This window comes from Lissotriton vulgaris, chromosome 5, assembly GCF_964263255.1.
Source record: "Lissotriton vulgaris chromosome 5, aLisVul1.2, whole genome shotgun sequence".
Taxonomy (NCBI): Eukaryota; Metazoa; Chordata; class Amphibia; order Caudata; family Salamandridae; genus Lissotriton; species Lissotriton vulgaris.
The window spans coordinates 1,097,874,025-1,097,891,889 of record NC_141693.1 but is presented as its reverse complement, the minus strand read 5'-3'; the positions used below and the strand labels follow the sequence as shown (position 1 = coordinate 1,097,891,889).

At 42.4% G+C, this 17,865-nt stretch overlaps 1 protein-coding gene across 2 annotated transcripts in view; it reads right to left on the bottom strand.

Moving 5' to 3' along the window:
- Positions 1–3,962: 3,962 nt before the first annotated feature.
- MXI1 (MAX interactor 1, dimerization protein) overlaps positions 3,963–17,865 on the bottom strand; it is a 126,311-nt gene continuing 112,408 nt past the window's right edge. For both annotated transcript variants that reach the window (XM_086922768.1, XM_086922769.1), the window contains exons 4-6: positions 11,066–11,180; positions 7,731–7,902; positions 3,963–5,698 (exon numbers count right to left, since the gene is read on the bottom strand). In XM_086922768.1, coding sequence (XP_086778894.1) covers positions 5,535–5,698; positions 7,731–7,902; positions 11,066–11,180 — 451 coding nt within the window. In that variant the 3' untranslated portion in view covers positions 3,963–5,534. The remainder of the gene's footprint in view (positions 5,699–7,730; positions 7,903–11,065; positions 11,181–17,865) is intronic.

The window sequence follows — 17,865 nt, the reverse complement described above, 5'->3', positions numbered from 1 at the left end:
CTGGCTCATAGGTGGAAGTGCCGACGACGAGCTCGTCGACGATGGGATCGTCGTCGTCGACAGTGGTACTGTAGATGGACTTTTCGGTGACGGGGCCATCCTCGATGGGGTCTTCGTCGACAAGGCCATCCTCGATGGGGTCTTCGCCGACGAGGCCGTGGTCGACAGAGCTATAGTCGGCGAGGCTGTCGTCGACGGGGGCGTCGTCGATAGGTTCTTCTTAGAAGATCCAGTCGTCAACGGGCTCTTCGTCGACGAGATTTGTCGTCGTCGACGGGCTCTTCGTCGACAATGATTTTGACGTTGACGGGGCTTTTGTCGCCGATGACTTCGCCGACGAAGGAATCGTCGTCGATGCAGTAGTCGTCGACGATGATTTTGCGTAGTTAACCCCTGAAGATTTCTTAGAGGAAATCTTAGCTGATACAATAGGTGAGGTAATGGCAGATGTAGATACCGTCACAGAAGAGCTTCAGATGGCAGAAGTCACAGAGTCTGTGTGAGAAGACACCAGAGAGACAGTCTTTGCCTGGGTCTTACTCACAGTTTTAGATGAAGATCCTGAAGGCGGAGAAACTGGAGATTCAATAGGAAGAGAGGACGACCTCCTTGAGGGTTCAGACACTCCGTGAGAGGATTTGTGTTGTTTTTTCCTATCAGGAGAGGAGCCATCTCTGGATCTGGCTCTTTTGCTGGATGTTGAAGCTTTGTCCTCATCATCTGTGGAAGATGATTTAAGCCAAAGTAGAACCCTTGCCTCCCTGTCCCTGATAGTTTTGGCAGGTAAGGCGTGGCAAATCCTGCAATCCTTCACAATGTGAGAGGGATGCAGACAGTAGATGCAGTCCTTGTGCTGATCATATACATGGACCCTCTTCTTATCACAGGTCCTGCAGGCCTTGAAAAGAGCTTTCTTATAGACATTCTGAAGAGAAAAGTAGAAAACTGAGTAGGAACTCAGGGAGACTCCCTTCCACACGACGTGTGGTGAAAATCTGAGGAGAACTGCCTCTGCAGGGAAGGTTCTAGAGGGTGCTGTTAGCTGATTGGTTGGGACTACTTTTCAATCCTTTTCATATAATGAGGTAGATAGGCTGCTAAGTTTTGGGCCTTTTTGGTCCTATAGTCTTGTCAGCCTACTACAGATTATTATAAGGCACTGCTTTTGTATATATAATTACCGTGGGACTCCCGCCTCGGCGACGGGGAATGATTCAGGCATGTGAATCTATGAAAGATACCCCAATACTGGATAGCATGCATATACTACAACACAAAAAGATAAATCTCTAATACAAGTTGAAACCAGCAGCTGCACCAATGTACATGTTGCCCATTTTATCACTGGCTTAGTCGATAGTTGATCTATCACTTCATACAGGATATGCTTTACTTGGCATGGTATCCGTTAAATGATATGTTATACCTGACACCGCATCGGTTAAGTGTATCATGAATACCTGTATTTATTTTTCTTTTCTTTCCCTTTTTGTGTTGTTTTCTCCTAATATTCTCAATAAAAAATATTTTAAATCAAAAAGAAATCTCTATTAGAAACTAGATGGCAGGAGTATGCAAAGCATGTGTATCTACAGCAACACGCAACAAACACCCAGACCTACTAAGTTAGTGTCATGCAGCTTTATGATGAATCCTAACACCAAATAAAACCAAGCTCAAACTAAGGGTAAAGCTATTACAGAGTGATCTGCCAAAGCACAATGCGCACTTGCTTTGTGGAAATACACATTTTATACAGCTTACCCGTTGCTTGTTGCATCACGTTAAAATCTGTTCTGCATCTCGAGTATAAATCTCCTATTAGACACCACTGGCTCCCTGTTGTGCCACAGCGCCATGCTGAGCATCCTGCTAAACAAGTTTTTTTTAATGAAGCCACTGGTTACATCAGTGCCATGGGTTTAAATCTGCTTTTACACATTTTTTTTAACATTCACGCAACGCAGTGCTACAGATGTTTTACTTAGTGCTGCACAGCATAGATGTTATTAAATGTGGGCTTTTTAATTTAGGTGTCTGTATTTTTATATGAAACTCAAGACGAATTCCATTGCCTGTTGAATACACATAATTTCTGATGTTCTACACTGGGGGGAACAATTCAATGTCTTATTTCGCTGAAGCGCAGACTCCTCCGCAATGGGGGAGGAGCAGCGCCCCACTGCCTGGCTCAGAGACAGCAAATAAAAAAAATAAAAAGAAGTTCTTGCATTGTTTTATTTTGCATTTGCCGGCTCTGAGACAGCGTTTTAGGGAGGGGTGGGTCGAGGCATTGGAGGGGGGAGGAGATGTGATACGTGCACTACCTAAGTGCTCATGTGTGTTTGGCCGGCTGTCTCAGGCCGACCAAAACACACATGCGCCTTTAGATTTAAGACTCAGGGATTGGATGGAGTCTGTCCCAGGGGCTACTGGGACATGAGAGCGGAGAGGCGGCATGACGCATCGCAGAGGCGGCTAAAGGTACATTTTTTCAAATTAAATATATTGGGCCAGATGCATCAAGCATCCATTTTGCGATTCCTTATTAGCGAAAAATAAGGAATCGCCAAGCAATCACTACAAAAATAGCGATTCCTTCGAATTCCTTAATTGCGACTCGCAAATTGCGAGTCGCAATTATTGAATACCTCCCCATTCATTACTATGGGCCTTGAGGCCCATAGGAATGAATGGGAAGACAATCTCAATTTGCGAATCGCAATTTGCTTTTCGCAAATTGAGATTGCGAGTTCAAGGGTGCAGGGGTGTCCAAAGGACACCCTGTTGCACCCCTGAATTTGATCTGTGCACATATGTTGCGCACACACATGCCCTTAGGGCATGTGTGTCCGCAACATGAAACTTTGAAAAATGCACAAAAGTGCATTTTTTAAAGTTTTTGCAAATTACCATGAAGTTGTACTTCGTGGTAATTTGCGTGCCCTATTAGCGAATTCGCTATTTTTGAAACTTTCATGCATTGCATTTAAGGAATCTCAATTTGAGATTCCTTAAATGCAAACAATCGCAATTTAGCGAATTCTCTATTTGCGATTTTTGCATTTGGGATGATGCATCCCAAATGCAAAAATACCGGTCGCAAAGGGGCAGATTCTGAGAATCTGCCCCTTTGCGACCGATTTTTAGCTTGATGCATCTGGCCCATTATTTCTAATAAGGTCAATTTTTTCAAATTAAATATATTATTTCTAATTCTCCCCCGCATGACTCCCCCCCGCGGCCCCCCTCCCACGTTCCCTCCACCTGCCTCACCACCCTATGTTTGTGGCGGGCGCCACTGTTCAGCTGTGCTATCGATCCTTCTCCAAAGGTTCTTCGTCTGTGGCATGGACTTGTACATTTTTCTTTTTATTACAAATATATCACATAATTTTAAAGCACGGAGGGGAATATTATCAAGACATGTCCTTCACATGGGCTTCCATTGGAATTCCATAGAGTATATTATCAAGCCCATTATCGCCGTTTTAGCTGCAGTTTTCTGCCGTTAAAGCGGCGATAATTTTATCGCCTCTCTTGATAATATGCCCCTGAGTGCCTGGACTATGATTAGATTATCGAGATCCGTCTATGCAAGGAATAGTACGAATGTGAATACAGAAGAGGCAAATATCATACACCTTAATGATTTTGGTGCTAACGGCCAACGTATAAACAACTAACGGCAGTGCGTAAGAGGACGAGCCTTTTGCATATATCACTTTTCAATAAATATGGATTTGGCTGAAATGTGTGGATATGTTTGAGGTACAAATCAACAACTTTGTGCACAATAATCTAGGAAGCTCTTTAAAACTCGAAACAATGATGTGCAAAGCTTAGGGGAAGAGTTTTAAAAAATACAAGCAGACATGAGTAAAAGTTAAGCTAAATGATCTTCCAAAATGGAGGGTAGTGCTTTATGCTACATTAACGTGGAAAAACACAAACCAACAGCGTTGCTAAATAAGGTTGTCTTTATTTCGTCTTTTTTTTCAATATTTTTTCAATAATCTTTTTTTTGCCCAGCCCTACCTAAAACAAAATAAATCTACAGGACTGAAATTAAACAACCCATTTAAAGTCAGCAATAAGTTATGAATTTTATAAAGCATTTTTAGTTATTGGGGGTAGTTAAATTATTTCAGGTATACAAAGTTTCAAACAATGCCATAGTTGAGGTCAATATAAGAAGTTTTAATTGGAGAAAAAAAAATCGTTGCATTTAAAAAAAAATATATATATAAGAAAAACAAGACCTCAGAGTGCAAGTTAGAAGTGTCATCATGAAAGAAATAATAAACGTTCCATACAATATTTTTTAACAACAGCACCAGCACCTGCACAGTGGGATGGTGTATGCGATGCAAAGTGCCCTAATGAGATGTGCAGGCCAAACTGACATTAAGATGTGACACGTACGTAATGATCTACGTTACTAAATCTAGTGCGATAACTCTTTAAAAAACAGGTGGCGTGGGTATTCAAATGGGAATGGGTCTACAGAGAGCTGCAACATCACGTGACCAGTTCCAGCTCTTACAAGCTTCACTTGTTTGTGCATGATAGAGCAAGGTAGCAGTTTCAAGTCTCTGCGTTTACCGCCAGATCCAGCATGGCAGCGAGCCAGGGTGAATGCTTTCCTTTTTTAATGTTCCTGTCAATTTCAAAGAACAGGATTATGAAGAATGTCTACTTTTTGGTTCTTCAACACACACGTGAAAAAACGTTAAAGAAGAAAACAGGTGTAATGACTCCGGAATCGGGCATGGATTCTTGCACACCTCTCTGTGTTACTGATGCTGATGCCTTTCTCTTTTTTGCGTTTGTCCCAAAATTGTCAACAGCTGTGGTCAGCGCAGGCCTGTGCTCCAGTGCAGCACAAACTTTAAGAACAGGACACGGTTTGGTACTCTAGGACTAGTAAAAGGTGAAAGTACTTGTTCTAAAACAAAGTTCGACAAACATCTAAGCTGGATGGTGGTCCCACTGGGTGTGTTTCATGATCGTCAAGCTCACTCTCATAGCATGGCTTGTCTGCCTTTTTTCCCAAAGGCGAAGTATGAACAGCCTGCATCTACAGATATATTTTAGTCGCCCAGATAAAAGGACTGATTGTTTCACTTGAGATTTTTTTCGACAATGCCAGCGGCTTAAAATAGGATGGAACCCAACTCTACAAATTTTCCCGATGGGTGGCCATGGAAAAAATAGCATTCCCTCAAAAGGGTTGGAAACTCCAGTATCCTTTTTCACATAAATATTAGGTGAGTTCATCAACATTCAGCCTGATGCCCTTGAGTGGGTATTTTATAGTGCATCTATCTTCACAGGATGCACTTGCTTACAAAACCCTCAGCACCAAAGGGCCACTACCACAGACCTGTGTGGAACCGAAGAATCAGTTTTCAGGCAGCGGGTTTTGAAAAGGGATACTGCGTCTTGAACCCCAACCTGTAGAGGCTTTGGATCGAAGAGGGAGTTTGGCCACCAGTTTATAGCTTGTCCTGTGCTGATGTTTTGCTGTATTCCTATGAAGTAAAGGAGAGCTTGACGGTTGCGCTGGAATACCCTTCGTCGCTCCCTATACTCTGGAGGCTGCTGTGATCATCAATGTCACTGATGCTGGTTGTGCTGATACTGTCCACTTCTCCATGGGAGAATTCTGTGCTTTCCACATCCACTTCAATCTCTTCTGCAAGAAAAGGAAAAGGAATTTGGTTAATATGATTTGAAGGATAGTTACACATGTAGCTGGAAAAGGGAAATGTCAGAAATTCCTACCAGTCTAGCCTTCTTAGACACAAAGACTCCACAAAAGATGGTGCTCAAGGCCAGACAATAGTGGGTGATTATATTACATCTGACTTCACAAATACCCACTGACTTCCCTTCCTGTCACAAAAACCTGCACAAAACTGCAATGATGTATCATCACCATTGTATAACAAAAGCAAACAATAGTGGGTGATTATATTACATCTGACTTCACAAATACCCACTGACTTCCCTTCCTGTCACAAAAACCTGCACAAAACTGCAATGATGTATCATCACCATTGTATAACAAAAGCAGAGGCAAGGAAGATATGAAATCTCAGGGCAATGTGAAAGATTACATTTTTTATAGCCAACTGACACCAAGGAGAAGTTTCTGGAACACATGGATTTCCTCATCATTAGCACAGCATTTTTTTACAGTTTTTATTAGGAATCGTACAGGTAGTATATCCAAGGTTAGTGGAAGGGCTTGTTTCACTCTGTTTGCTTTTAACTGCGATGGCTTGCACAAAGACAAAAAACCCTTGTTATGTGATTTTAATGTGCCCACGTTATGGAGAGTAAAATGGCGTAAACCTCTTCGTCTTCTTCAGTTCACTGTCAGACACCTGAGCCAAGTTCTGCCAACCTTCCAATCTGGAGGCTGTGCACTAGTACAATGTGGGGAGGTTCTATTAATTTAGAGGGAATTAAGCCAACATCAAATAGCGAGGTGTAGATTGCTAAACAATTGCCTCTGGGGAAATAACCTACCATGGGTTGTTGAACGTAACAGTGACCTGTTTGAAACTATTAAGTGTGAACTAGGACACTATTTAACACTTTTTTAATTCATAGTTCCTATTTTAACTACGAAATTCCATATTACTGTCTAAATACAACTGATCCTAGGATTGACGTAATTATGGTGAACTTAATTAGTGGATTATAAAAGCACTCAGTTCAACTAGATCAAGATACAGATTTTATTTTATATCGGGCTTCAACAGTGCATGTCAGAGATCAGCGAGAATGATGAAGTCATTTATTTTACTGTGCCCTTTATTTGTCTCACAAGAAACAATACATTAAAACATATACTTTCAAAGTAAGTTACAGTATTTATTTTAGTAAAATGTAATTCTGAAAAAAAGGGTCTGAAGGTTCACTAACCAACTGTTTTCCAAGAAAGAGCCAGAAAGTGAAGTATTATCTATTGACTGCAAAACCGGAGAGTAATGTTAGTTATTGGTCTACATCTACACCTAACTTATGTTACCATGGAGCATGTGAGTTTGCATTAGTAGGATAAGGTCAAAGAGGAGTAACTTTCCAGCTCCAAGGTAAATAATGATACAATCACATGAATGGTTCAGTCCTATTACCCATTCTCTACTCTCCTTCCCTCGTCCCACTTTGTCGCACAATTTCTCCTCTCGCCCTTGCCCTTTGGCAGTCCTGTGAATGGGTTTATTAATTTGAGACTCCAAAGCATTCATACACTCGTAAAAATTAACAATGTTCAGAGGAATGTGAGTGACTTCCCACTCTCAGCATTCCACTGCATGTGTTAATTATGAATATCCAAGGCCCACAGTAATATATGAAGAATGTGGTCTCAATAAACAGGGACAATATCAAAAACACTGATCGGTACCGTAGACAGTGCACTGGCTAGTGTATCAATAAATACTGATTTGAAAAAATGTAAAGTGAAATGCAATTCCTTTTATTACGTAAAATGTCTTGGCTGACACCTCATCAAATTTGATCAGTGAAAATAAATTTGAATGGACCATTATTTTGCTTTTTCTAAATGAAAAATAAAGGGCCCAGAATATGACAAAAACAGCATGCAGAGACACAGTAATTTGCTAAGAAACTGGAACATCTGCAGTAGCAATTGCTAGGTAATTATAAATTCGTTCTTTCATTATATATAGTATTAGTCTTATTAGAATACCCACCTCGCTCAGAATCCGAGCGGTCCGAAGAAATGGTTGATCCTATGCTGTCCATTCGTATTCGCTCCAGTTCTGAAGTGCCTTGGAGCTGCTCCAATCTTCTCTTCAAGAACCTCTGCTCTCTTTCCAGGTTCTCTAGCTGGTGTTGGCCTTTTCTCTCAACTTCTTCAAGTTTCTGAAATAAAATACCACCTGATTACATACTGTGCTAATATATTTGTTGCTAACACATAAGAAGATATATTTTTAGATTCTTCCTAAAACATATCCCCACCAGTGGTCTTCCAGTCTCCAAATAATAGGTGCATAACTTAAGAACGGATGTGCTTCAAGCGTAGTGCCATTGTTAGATTCATCAGCTATGATTAAAGGACTGGTTGGAAGTAAGCAGAAATGCAGAATAGATACACTCATCCCTCTGCAACTACAGGAAAAATTAGCATGGACTTTTTTCACTCCTGCAGTTTATTTATATATCTATACAGTGAGGGTACCCAATACTGAAACACACCTAGGGCTGCTTGTGTGAAAAAGGGTGGTGGTCTAGCAATTATGACCAGGTTGTTCTTTTAGGGCTGGCCAATAATTATTTACACATGGTTCAGCCCCTTCTCTAATCCCACAGACAAACTGAAAAACAAGCATTTGCAATACGTGGGACATCTAACCTCAGGAATAGTGGTTTTAAAAAGTTAACTGAAACAGTTTCTATCACCCATTTTTTTTATGTCTTAGTACCACGTGACTCTGCTATTCAACATTTACAATTTTTATAACCTTCTATTACAATGTATGCAGACAATAAAGAGATCCGTCTCTGACTACCAAACAACCCAAATGCCCCCACTAACATTCCAAACCTAAATGTGGGAAAGATACTTCGGTTTCAATAAAACTAAAATAGAAGCGACATTTGCAGGTAATGCATTCACTTCTAGGTCTGGTCCTGAGAAGGGTTCATAAAATTACAAAAATGTTCTCCTGATTTCTGAAACCCGTCTATCCCCCATCATTCAGCTCAACACAGTAACCAAACAAGGGAGCTTACCACCAACAAAAGGTGCTCTAGAGGAATCAGAAAACAGAGCTGATCAGATCACTCATTAAAGCCCACCTGGAAAACTGCCACGGATTATATACAGAACAAACCGAATCAAGCAGAAAATCAAGTAGAAAATATATAAATAAATAAGACCATGAAAAAGCAGCCCTGGAGTTACCCCACAGGCTCCTACTGCAGTCTCAACAAATGGCATAGTAACGTATCTTCCCAACATAATATACAAGAGATTCTAGAGGAAAGGTAAGTTATTTATGAGAGGTTTCACATTAAACAACATCAGCCAGAACTCTGGGGTCTGGTGAGCAGTGTACCAGGAGAAAACAAGTTAAAAGATCACTACAGGTAACTGGAGATGGAGCTATTCCAACAGAGCCTAAAAACCCACAGTGCCAGTTATTCTAAAAAGTGAATGGTTTTTCATGAAGAATACACATCTTTTGACCACATATTGCCTCTCAGTTTATGTACCCCGAAAGCTCTAAAGTTGTCACACTTGGTTCAATACTCCAAGCAATAGTCATAAAATAATCAGTGAAGTTTTATCATGAAAGTGGCATAAAATACTGGAAGGCATATTTATTGTCTCCTACCCTGCACAATTATGGCATATTTTCCTTTATTGTATTTTCTTCCAGGCCCCCACTCAAAAAAAAGTGCTCATGTAAACAAACCCGCAGCATGCTCAACACTGCTCCGCACCAAGTCCATGCATGCACAAAGTGTTGGTAACACTGCTACAATAAAATAAATGCAGATTGACACAGCACACGTGCTCCAACTCTGCTGTGGGTCTTGTACCAGACACAAGAAGGAATATGTCCGAATGACTTTGGAAGGCAAGGTTCAATGCAGATGGGATGTGTGCACTTAAAAAAGGTTATTTTACAAGTAGAAACAATTTTTCTAGCACTAATGTTTACTAATTACAACCACTAAGATGACAAAAATATGTGAAGAAATTAGCCTGGTTGTAAATGCCATTCAGGAGATACAAAGTATGAGTATAACCTCAGAAGGTACTAATAAGATTTTGTATGGCATGAATGATCACAGCAAATTAACTTGTACGCTTTCAAAGAGCTGTGGTTGTTGGGGAGGCACTTTAGTAGCACCTAGTTAGCCAAGGTGCCTATCCCTTTCAATAATGGAAGCTCAGATGATGATGCCACCAGTGGCCTGGCTAGAATAATGTGTCATAAGGTGGGTGGTACTCATAGAATGTGACTTGAAATTCAATTATGCTAAAATGTTGCAACCTGGCAGTATTTTATGGCTGGGAAGTGATTCGGTAAATCGCGTTCAAAATACATTCAAGATGGTTTACCATTTGCGATGCTACAGTGTTCTGCAAAAAAAAGATGGGTTTAAAGGCCAATTTGAAGCCTTAACAACATGGGTGAGTTTTTCTTGAGAGCTCCGTTGAACATTATTAACTCATTGAGAGTGAGCCAGTAAATTGCTAAGCCAGACAAGAAAAATCCACCGTATTTCGAATTTTGCCCCAAGGGCGGTGAAGGTTTCTCCACATGAGTTGCTCAATCCAGCCTAAGAGCTTTGTAAGGGAGGACCAACTGGTGGGGAAAAGACGTATGTCCCACACTGCAGGCAAGACTACCTGATTTAAATGTGACACTGGCAATGCAACTTCAAAGGGGGAGCGGGTTGTTAGGGCTCTCATAGCCTGGTTCCCTAACATCCGCGTGCTGATCCCAGCAAATTATGGACACTATATTAACGTTTCTGTGAACATCCGCTCCCCTTTTCATGGCAGTGTTTGGTGGGAAAACGGTGGAGCCAGAGGAGCTTACACTGCTGGCCATATAACCATTATCCAACCTCTGGATGTGGTGGATTGGGTCACTAAAGACACAGAAGATGATCATGCTTCTCCGCTACCATCATCCCTGAAATCAGGCCCGTAATCTAGTCTATTGTTTATATTTTTCTTTCCTCAATTTTCTGAGAGGTTATCCTCTGTGCCCATAACACCCATCCCTGCCTCCTCTTTTCGATTTAAAAAAATTGCAATTGTGCTGCATTTGACATTTACGCTCAGCTTCCATTTTGACCTCAGATCCCCCTGTTTGCCTGTCTCCTGTCGCAGGTTGGCAGGAGTAATTCTCTTTGGTGTTTACCCTGGTGAACTACAGAACTTTTTGTATTCCAAAATAAGCATGCCAAATGTTCACATTATTTTTACTGGAGCTAAACCTATAGGAATATTTATTACGACACAGCGAACTGTTACTGAAGAAGGCCTGTTCGCAGGGCTTACCTTGATATGTGTTTTGGCTTTATTTAGAAGCCCCAGCGTCGTGTGCCTGGTGCAGTCCGGCCCCAACGGGATCAGTGCTTTTAAACGTTCTAAACACAGGCGAAGGTGCGCTCGTCTGAAAGAGAGAAAGGTGACAGCGTGTGACTGTTAGACAACCGAACTGCGAGGGAATCGTGCTCAGCATTGCAACAGATTCAACTGTAATACACAACCCTGGTCTCTCTCACAGTCCCCCCTGCAAGCCCAGGCTTGTCTGCCTAGCCCCCATAACTACGTTTGACCTGCTAACATCAGTCACTCTGCCTGCCCTACCCTCTCGACACAACTAAATCAGAATTTAATGGCCGTTGCTCAAGACACATTGAGTTCACAGAACAAAGAGCGAAATCCTTATCTTTTCAAGTCCCAAAAAACTGGGTTTATTCTATATCCTGCTCCACAAACCCTGTGCATAGGTAGGCCTTTTGCTGACTTCTGTATTAAAACGTGTATACCCTGAAATATCAAAGATAAGACATGTGTTTTCTTCAAAGGTCTGTTATTTTAAAACATGTCCCCTCTGCCAATTATCTTGCTTAGGCGGGAGAGGAACTCGTTTGGAAATAAATGCTCATTTTGAATGTACTTTGTTGTTTTACAAATCTCTCACTAAATTGTTTGAAAAGAGTTGGAACGCAGCCCACCCTTGGGCCAAAAGGGCCCCTCATTTAAAGTTTGTGATTTTGGCGTGTATGCCAGTCTTATTCACGTCCCCTTTCTAATTAGGACAAATATAATGTGCCGAGTATCGTAATGAACGTGGCAAAAAAGACACAGTAACAAGAGAGTCTTTAAACGAGTCCAGCTTTGGGCAATAGCTTGAGGGAAGCGTGAGAGAGGGAATTGCCTTTTTTACATAACATATCCACCTCGAGTCCGGCTTACTAATATTTTCCATGATGTCTTAAATCGCTTCTAAATGTCTGCCAGTTCGCCAATTAAACAAGTCAACAAAGACAACTGTGGCCATGAGGAGGCCAAGAGAAGAAACGAGACAAACGTAGTAAACACCAGGAAAAAATGGCCCTGAATATGTTTTAACGTTCATTATGTGATCAGTTTCAGTGAAATAATAATATATAGCTTGTTTTTATTTAGAGGTTTGAACCCGATTTCAGTATTTTTAGGCACTGTTAACAGATTTAAATCAATGTAGGTCTTTACAATTTTGACGTTTGCCCTTTGGAGACACTTTAAATGTACAGCTAGCATGTGCGCAGCATACCAGACTATACAGGTCCAGTGGTCTTTATCTGCCATCCACGTGTATTTAGTCGGAGACACTTAGGGGCAGATTTATGATAACTGGCGCATCCCCAGGGATGCGCCAGTTATTTTGCGCCGCTGCTCCGCCAACCATGGTGCGCCGCATTTACAATGCGGCGCACCATGGAGCAAAAACGGCACAGATGCGTGACGCATCTGTGCCGTGAAGGTGGCGCATTGCTGGAGTTGTGTCGCAAGCGCGACGCAGCTCCAGCAAGGCTCGGGGGTGCCCCATCTTTACAATTCTGCGTCAAGACCTACGCCTGCTTCAAGCAGGCGCAGGGTTTTGACGCAGCATTGGCCTGAAAGTGACTGAGTGAAATCTTATAGATTTCACTCAAACACTTTTGCGAGGCGCACCTGCCCCGGAACGCCCACCCTGCGCTGGAACGCCCACAAGTGGCGCAGGGCTTTACAACGTGACGCATCTGCCTAGATGCGTCACGTTGTAAATGGGTCGTAGGGATGCGCCACGTTTACGCCGCAGTTGAGTGACGCAAACTTGGCGCATTCCAAACATAAATCTGCCCCTATATACACAACTGTTTTCCTTCAAACGTTGCAGGAAATGTATTCTTGGCAAATGTCCTAATTATAATTAGGGCTCCCGGTTTTATGGTATTTATTTTTTTGCCATTTCCGTCTGTATTTATCCATATTTATTTTTTGGGCTTTTTTCTGTATTTATCCGCATTTATTTTTGCCACAAGCAAAAGATGACGCTACAGCTAGTATTTTTCCACATTTATTTCAGTCCCCAAAAACACATGTGCGACTGCTTGTACACAGACACAAGAGCCGAGGAAACAACAAACTAAATGGCAACGAACTCAACACACACTGATCACAATGCAAATGGGACACCACAAGCCAGCAGGCCGCAGAAGCTCATAAAGGATTAGTGGTGAATTAATATGGTGAAATATTAAAGTAATTTCAGTGGTGGATATGAGACAGTTATTTGGAGAGAGAAGGATAGCGGAGGGATAAAAGGGGGAAGAAAGGTTTGCATTCTTATAGCATTTGTTCCTCCTGATGGATGTTTAAGCGCTTTTCTGGCATGTAGCACGCCACTCTGGAACCCATAAAGGATTAGTGTTGAAAGTTAGTATAGTAAAATATTAAGTAGTTTGAGTAGTGGATATGTTATTCAGTTATTTGGGTAGAGAAGGGTGGGTGGGGCCTTGGCGCACTTTATTTTGTTATTTAAAGGTATGGTGTGCCTGCTGTCTGCCTACTCGAGTTCTTTGCTCCTGAATGGCTTGGGAGCTAAATATGTATATGCAGTTTCAACTGTACTCAATCTCCCTCCCACACAAAAACTTACAAGTACAGCAATTTCCTCTAAGCAGCACCATTTCTGTATACATATGTGCCCTCTTTGGGAAAGTTCCACCAACCACAATCAGAATCAATTAAACTCATAAATCGCTTTTTACTGGCTTCCAGTGCAATTTGAGTGTTGCATTTTTGGAATTTCTACAACTGACACCCAGGACATCTAGAATAGGAGCAGTAGGCATCAGCAGAAAATCAATATTTGAATATACTTATAATAGTTTGAATAACTATGCAACTAACACTATTTGAATTTCAAAAGAAATGCATTCCAAGATTCCTGCGGAGAAATGGAACTGAAACCGCTCGTCCACAACTAATCTGGTCTACCTGCTCCAGGGATCCTTGCACGCTTGCGCTATCCCTCAAGGCTACCCTACCCCAAGATAACAGTGAGGAAAGAGAGGAGGAGCAGCAGTGTGCTGGCAGGTCGGCTAAAATGTCCCCAATTCTGATTTTAATAGCTGATGTGGTAAGTGAAATACATCTCTCCCCACAGCCAGGCACATAGGTATAATCAACTGCATACGCACAAATCTTAAATGAGAGCTGCACGTGGGCAGCCATTTTTATATTTAGAAGGGATTCTTCAGTTGACCAGCAACGCAAGACCCATGGGAGACTTTGCCCTTTGCCACAATACACAGCCCCATACCAAGACACACATGGAGAATGTCTCATAAACGGTATTACCTCTACAACTACTTCCCAGCGCGGACACATACTACCTGATACAGAGGCTCAACTAGAGTCAAATTTCGGGGTGGGGGTTACTGGGGGGGCTGATTCTCCTGGCAATATTCAGAGCGGAGATGCAGGGACGAAGGGGTTAGAAAACACCACAAAGCCTCGTTAGCAAATAAATGGTCTTTAATAGACCTGTGGAGTACTCGGGTGCTGCTGTGTGTGTGCCCGGGGAAACTGACTCGGTCGGGCTGACACACACGAGGGGGAGGGTGGTGGGGGGACGGGGATGACGCTCTTTGAGCCTAATGGCATTGCGCGCCATTAATCTGACCCCTGAGGTCCCAGAAATACACTTGACAAACAGATGCTGAATTCAACTCTGGGATGAAGCAGGGCAGCCCGGCAAAATTTACTAGTATTTTGCCATTTTTACATATAAATACAGATAAAGGAAACATTGTTTTCAGTCTGTATTTATATGTAAAAATCTGTTTAAACAGAAAACCGGGAGTCCTAATTATAATTAGGGCTCCCTGTTTTCCGTTTTTACTGATTTTTACAGATATATATATATACATATATAATCCACATTTGTAAAGCGCTAACAATCACCGGTAAGGGTCTCTAGGCGCTGGGGGCCGTCGGGAAGATTAAGCAAGCTACTGCCCAGAGTCACATGGTACTGTGCTAATCTGCCACCGGCACCGGGGATCAAACTATGATCCCCAGATTCCGGAGTCAGTCGCCCTGGCCGCGGCGCCACACCTCTTCCACTTCCACAGATAAATACATACAGAAAACATTTATTTTTAGGTCTCGCCTGTCAATGCGCTCTCGCATTGAGCTTGCGAGAGATATTGAGGCTTAACGAGAGCTTAACCATCGGGCGATTTGATGCTGTGCCCGTGAAAAGCAAGCTCAATGCGCAAGCGCATTGACCTAAAAAGCTCATGCACATGAAAGCCAGGCTTTGGGTGGCACACATCACTGTAAATCTGCTTCAAAGGCACAGACGGCACTTCACACTGCTGTGTGCGTCTCAGGACAAACATTGGAAGTTTCACACCTCCGTGTTTGTTTCCTCACATCATGTGTTCCTCGCCTGTCTTTCTTTCGGATGAGAAAGAAAATCTCATGTTTAACCGAACACCTCTGGCCAGGCTCCTTCACACGCGGAACCCTCCTCCCCTGCTTGTTTTCCTGTAAGAGTTCACCCCATTTCCTGCGGCGACCCTCGGGCTTTAATCTAACCTGCTGCATGCCAGTACAAAGTTCACGCTGGATAAACACTTCTCCCGGCAGTGGCCCCCCTCGAATGCTGACAGCTTAAGAGCTTTGCTGTCACGCCGCCTGCCCCCAGCACGCCCCCTCCCCCTCCAAGCTTTCTGGTTCTCCTCACTAACAAGGAGGGCATTACCACAGTCCGAACCACGGAAATCAAAATGTTTAATGTGTTGTTACTGTTGCTGTTATACACGTGCTTTCCATTAACTATTTTCGAACAGACATTGGTCACAGTGCCAGGTTCCTTTAGGATTTAGTGTTCGCAGCACGCGCCTTCCCTCTGTATTGCATTCCTCTCACCTCACCTTTGTAGCACGACTTGAAGACTCATTCCGTAGCACTCCCCCCCCGCCGCACCTAACGTTGCCCCAGCGGTCTCATTGGATCATTCCCTTGTTCTGATTTTTGCGGTCTTTTGGAACTTTACTTGTGTTATTTTAAATCCTTTTTTTCGTGCTTGACCACTTTAGTTGGCCATTATTTACCAGGACCTTGTAATTCCTGCTTGGTTGCTGACTCCGTGGATAACAAGTCGCCGACTTTGATTCTTCTAACAATTTTTTTGCTTGCAGCTCCCCTAGTCTTTTACTATGTGTGTCTAGTGACTGTGCTTTATTTTATCAGTGGCTTAATACGCTTGTATCCCTTTAAGCCATCATTGTCCCTATTTTTAACATTTAAAATGCCCATAGGCATGCGTTAAAATTGTTTATTTATTGGGGGCTGTGTGGGCTCCTAAACTGTAATTCGTAAAGACTACATTTGCGAGCTGACCCTTGGAAAACAGCTCAAATAGGACAGCCATTTGAGTAAATATATGCACAATTACAGTGGCGATCTGCAGGGAACGTCTGAATCGGAGACAGCAGCATTTCCAGGTCCAGAGATGCATGTTTGAGGGTGGACAGCTGCTCTGATCCCCGGTCAAATGCTCGGCCTCTTTCTCTCCCATTAAGAGGTCTGCTACAAATCCTTCTCTGCCCTGCAAACATGTCTTTCTCCCCCTCCCCCTCACAACCCCACACCCACACACCCCCTCACCCTCACACAGCTTCATTCATCCTCACACCATCACCCTCACACCCCTTCACCCTCACACCCCCTCATCCTCAAAACCCTCAAAACCCTCTCACACTAACACCCCCTCACCCTCACACCCCTTACCCTCACCCCCTCACCCTCACACCCTCTCATTCTCACACACCCTCACTCACCCTCACACACCCTCACATGCCCTCACCCTCACACGCCCTCACCCTCACACGCCCTCACCCTCACACACCCTCAACCTCACAACCTCTTACCTTCACACCGCCTCACCCTCACTCACTGTCACACCCCCTCACAACCCTCTCACTCTCACTCACCCTCACTCTCACCAGCATAGCATAACAAAACAAAGCATAGATTAACAATACACAGCATAGCATAACAACAAAACAAAGCATAGGATAACAAAACAAAGCATAGGATAGCAAAACAAAACATAGCATAACAAAACAAAACATAGCATAGCAAAACACAGCAAAGCATAGCATAACAAAACAAAACAAAACATAGCAGAACAAAACATAGCATAACATAACAAAACATAGCATAACAAAACACAACAAAACATAGCATAACAAAACACAACAAAACATAGCATAGCATAACAAATCAAACCATAGGATAGCAAAACTTAACATAGCATATCATAATAAAACAAAGCATAGGATAGAAAAACAAAACATATCATAGCATAACAAAACATAGCAAAATACAACAAAACATAGCATAGCTTAACAAAACACAACAAAACATAGCATAGCAAAACATATAATAGCATAGCAAAGCATAGCATACCAAACACAACAAAGCATAGCATAACAAAACATAACATAGCAAAACAAAGCATAATAAAACACAACATAGCATAGCAAAACATAGCATAGCATAACAAAACATAGCATAACAAAACATAGCATAGCATTACAAATCAAAAGCATAGGATAGCAAAACATAGCATAGCATAACAAAACAAAACATAGGAAAGCAAAACAAAACATAGCATAGCATACAGCATCACTCAGGGGCACCACAACATCACCATGCGCTACCACAGCATCACTGAACGCCACAGCATCACTCGTTCGCCATTACAACATCACTCAGCTCCACCACCGCATCAATCTGTGCAACCATTC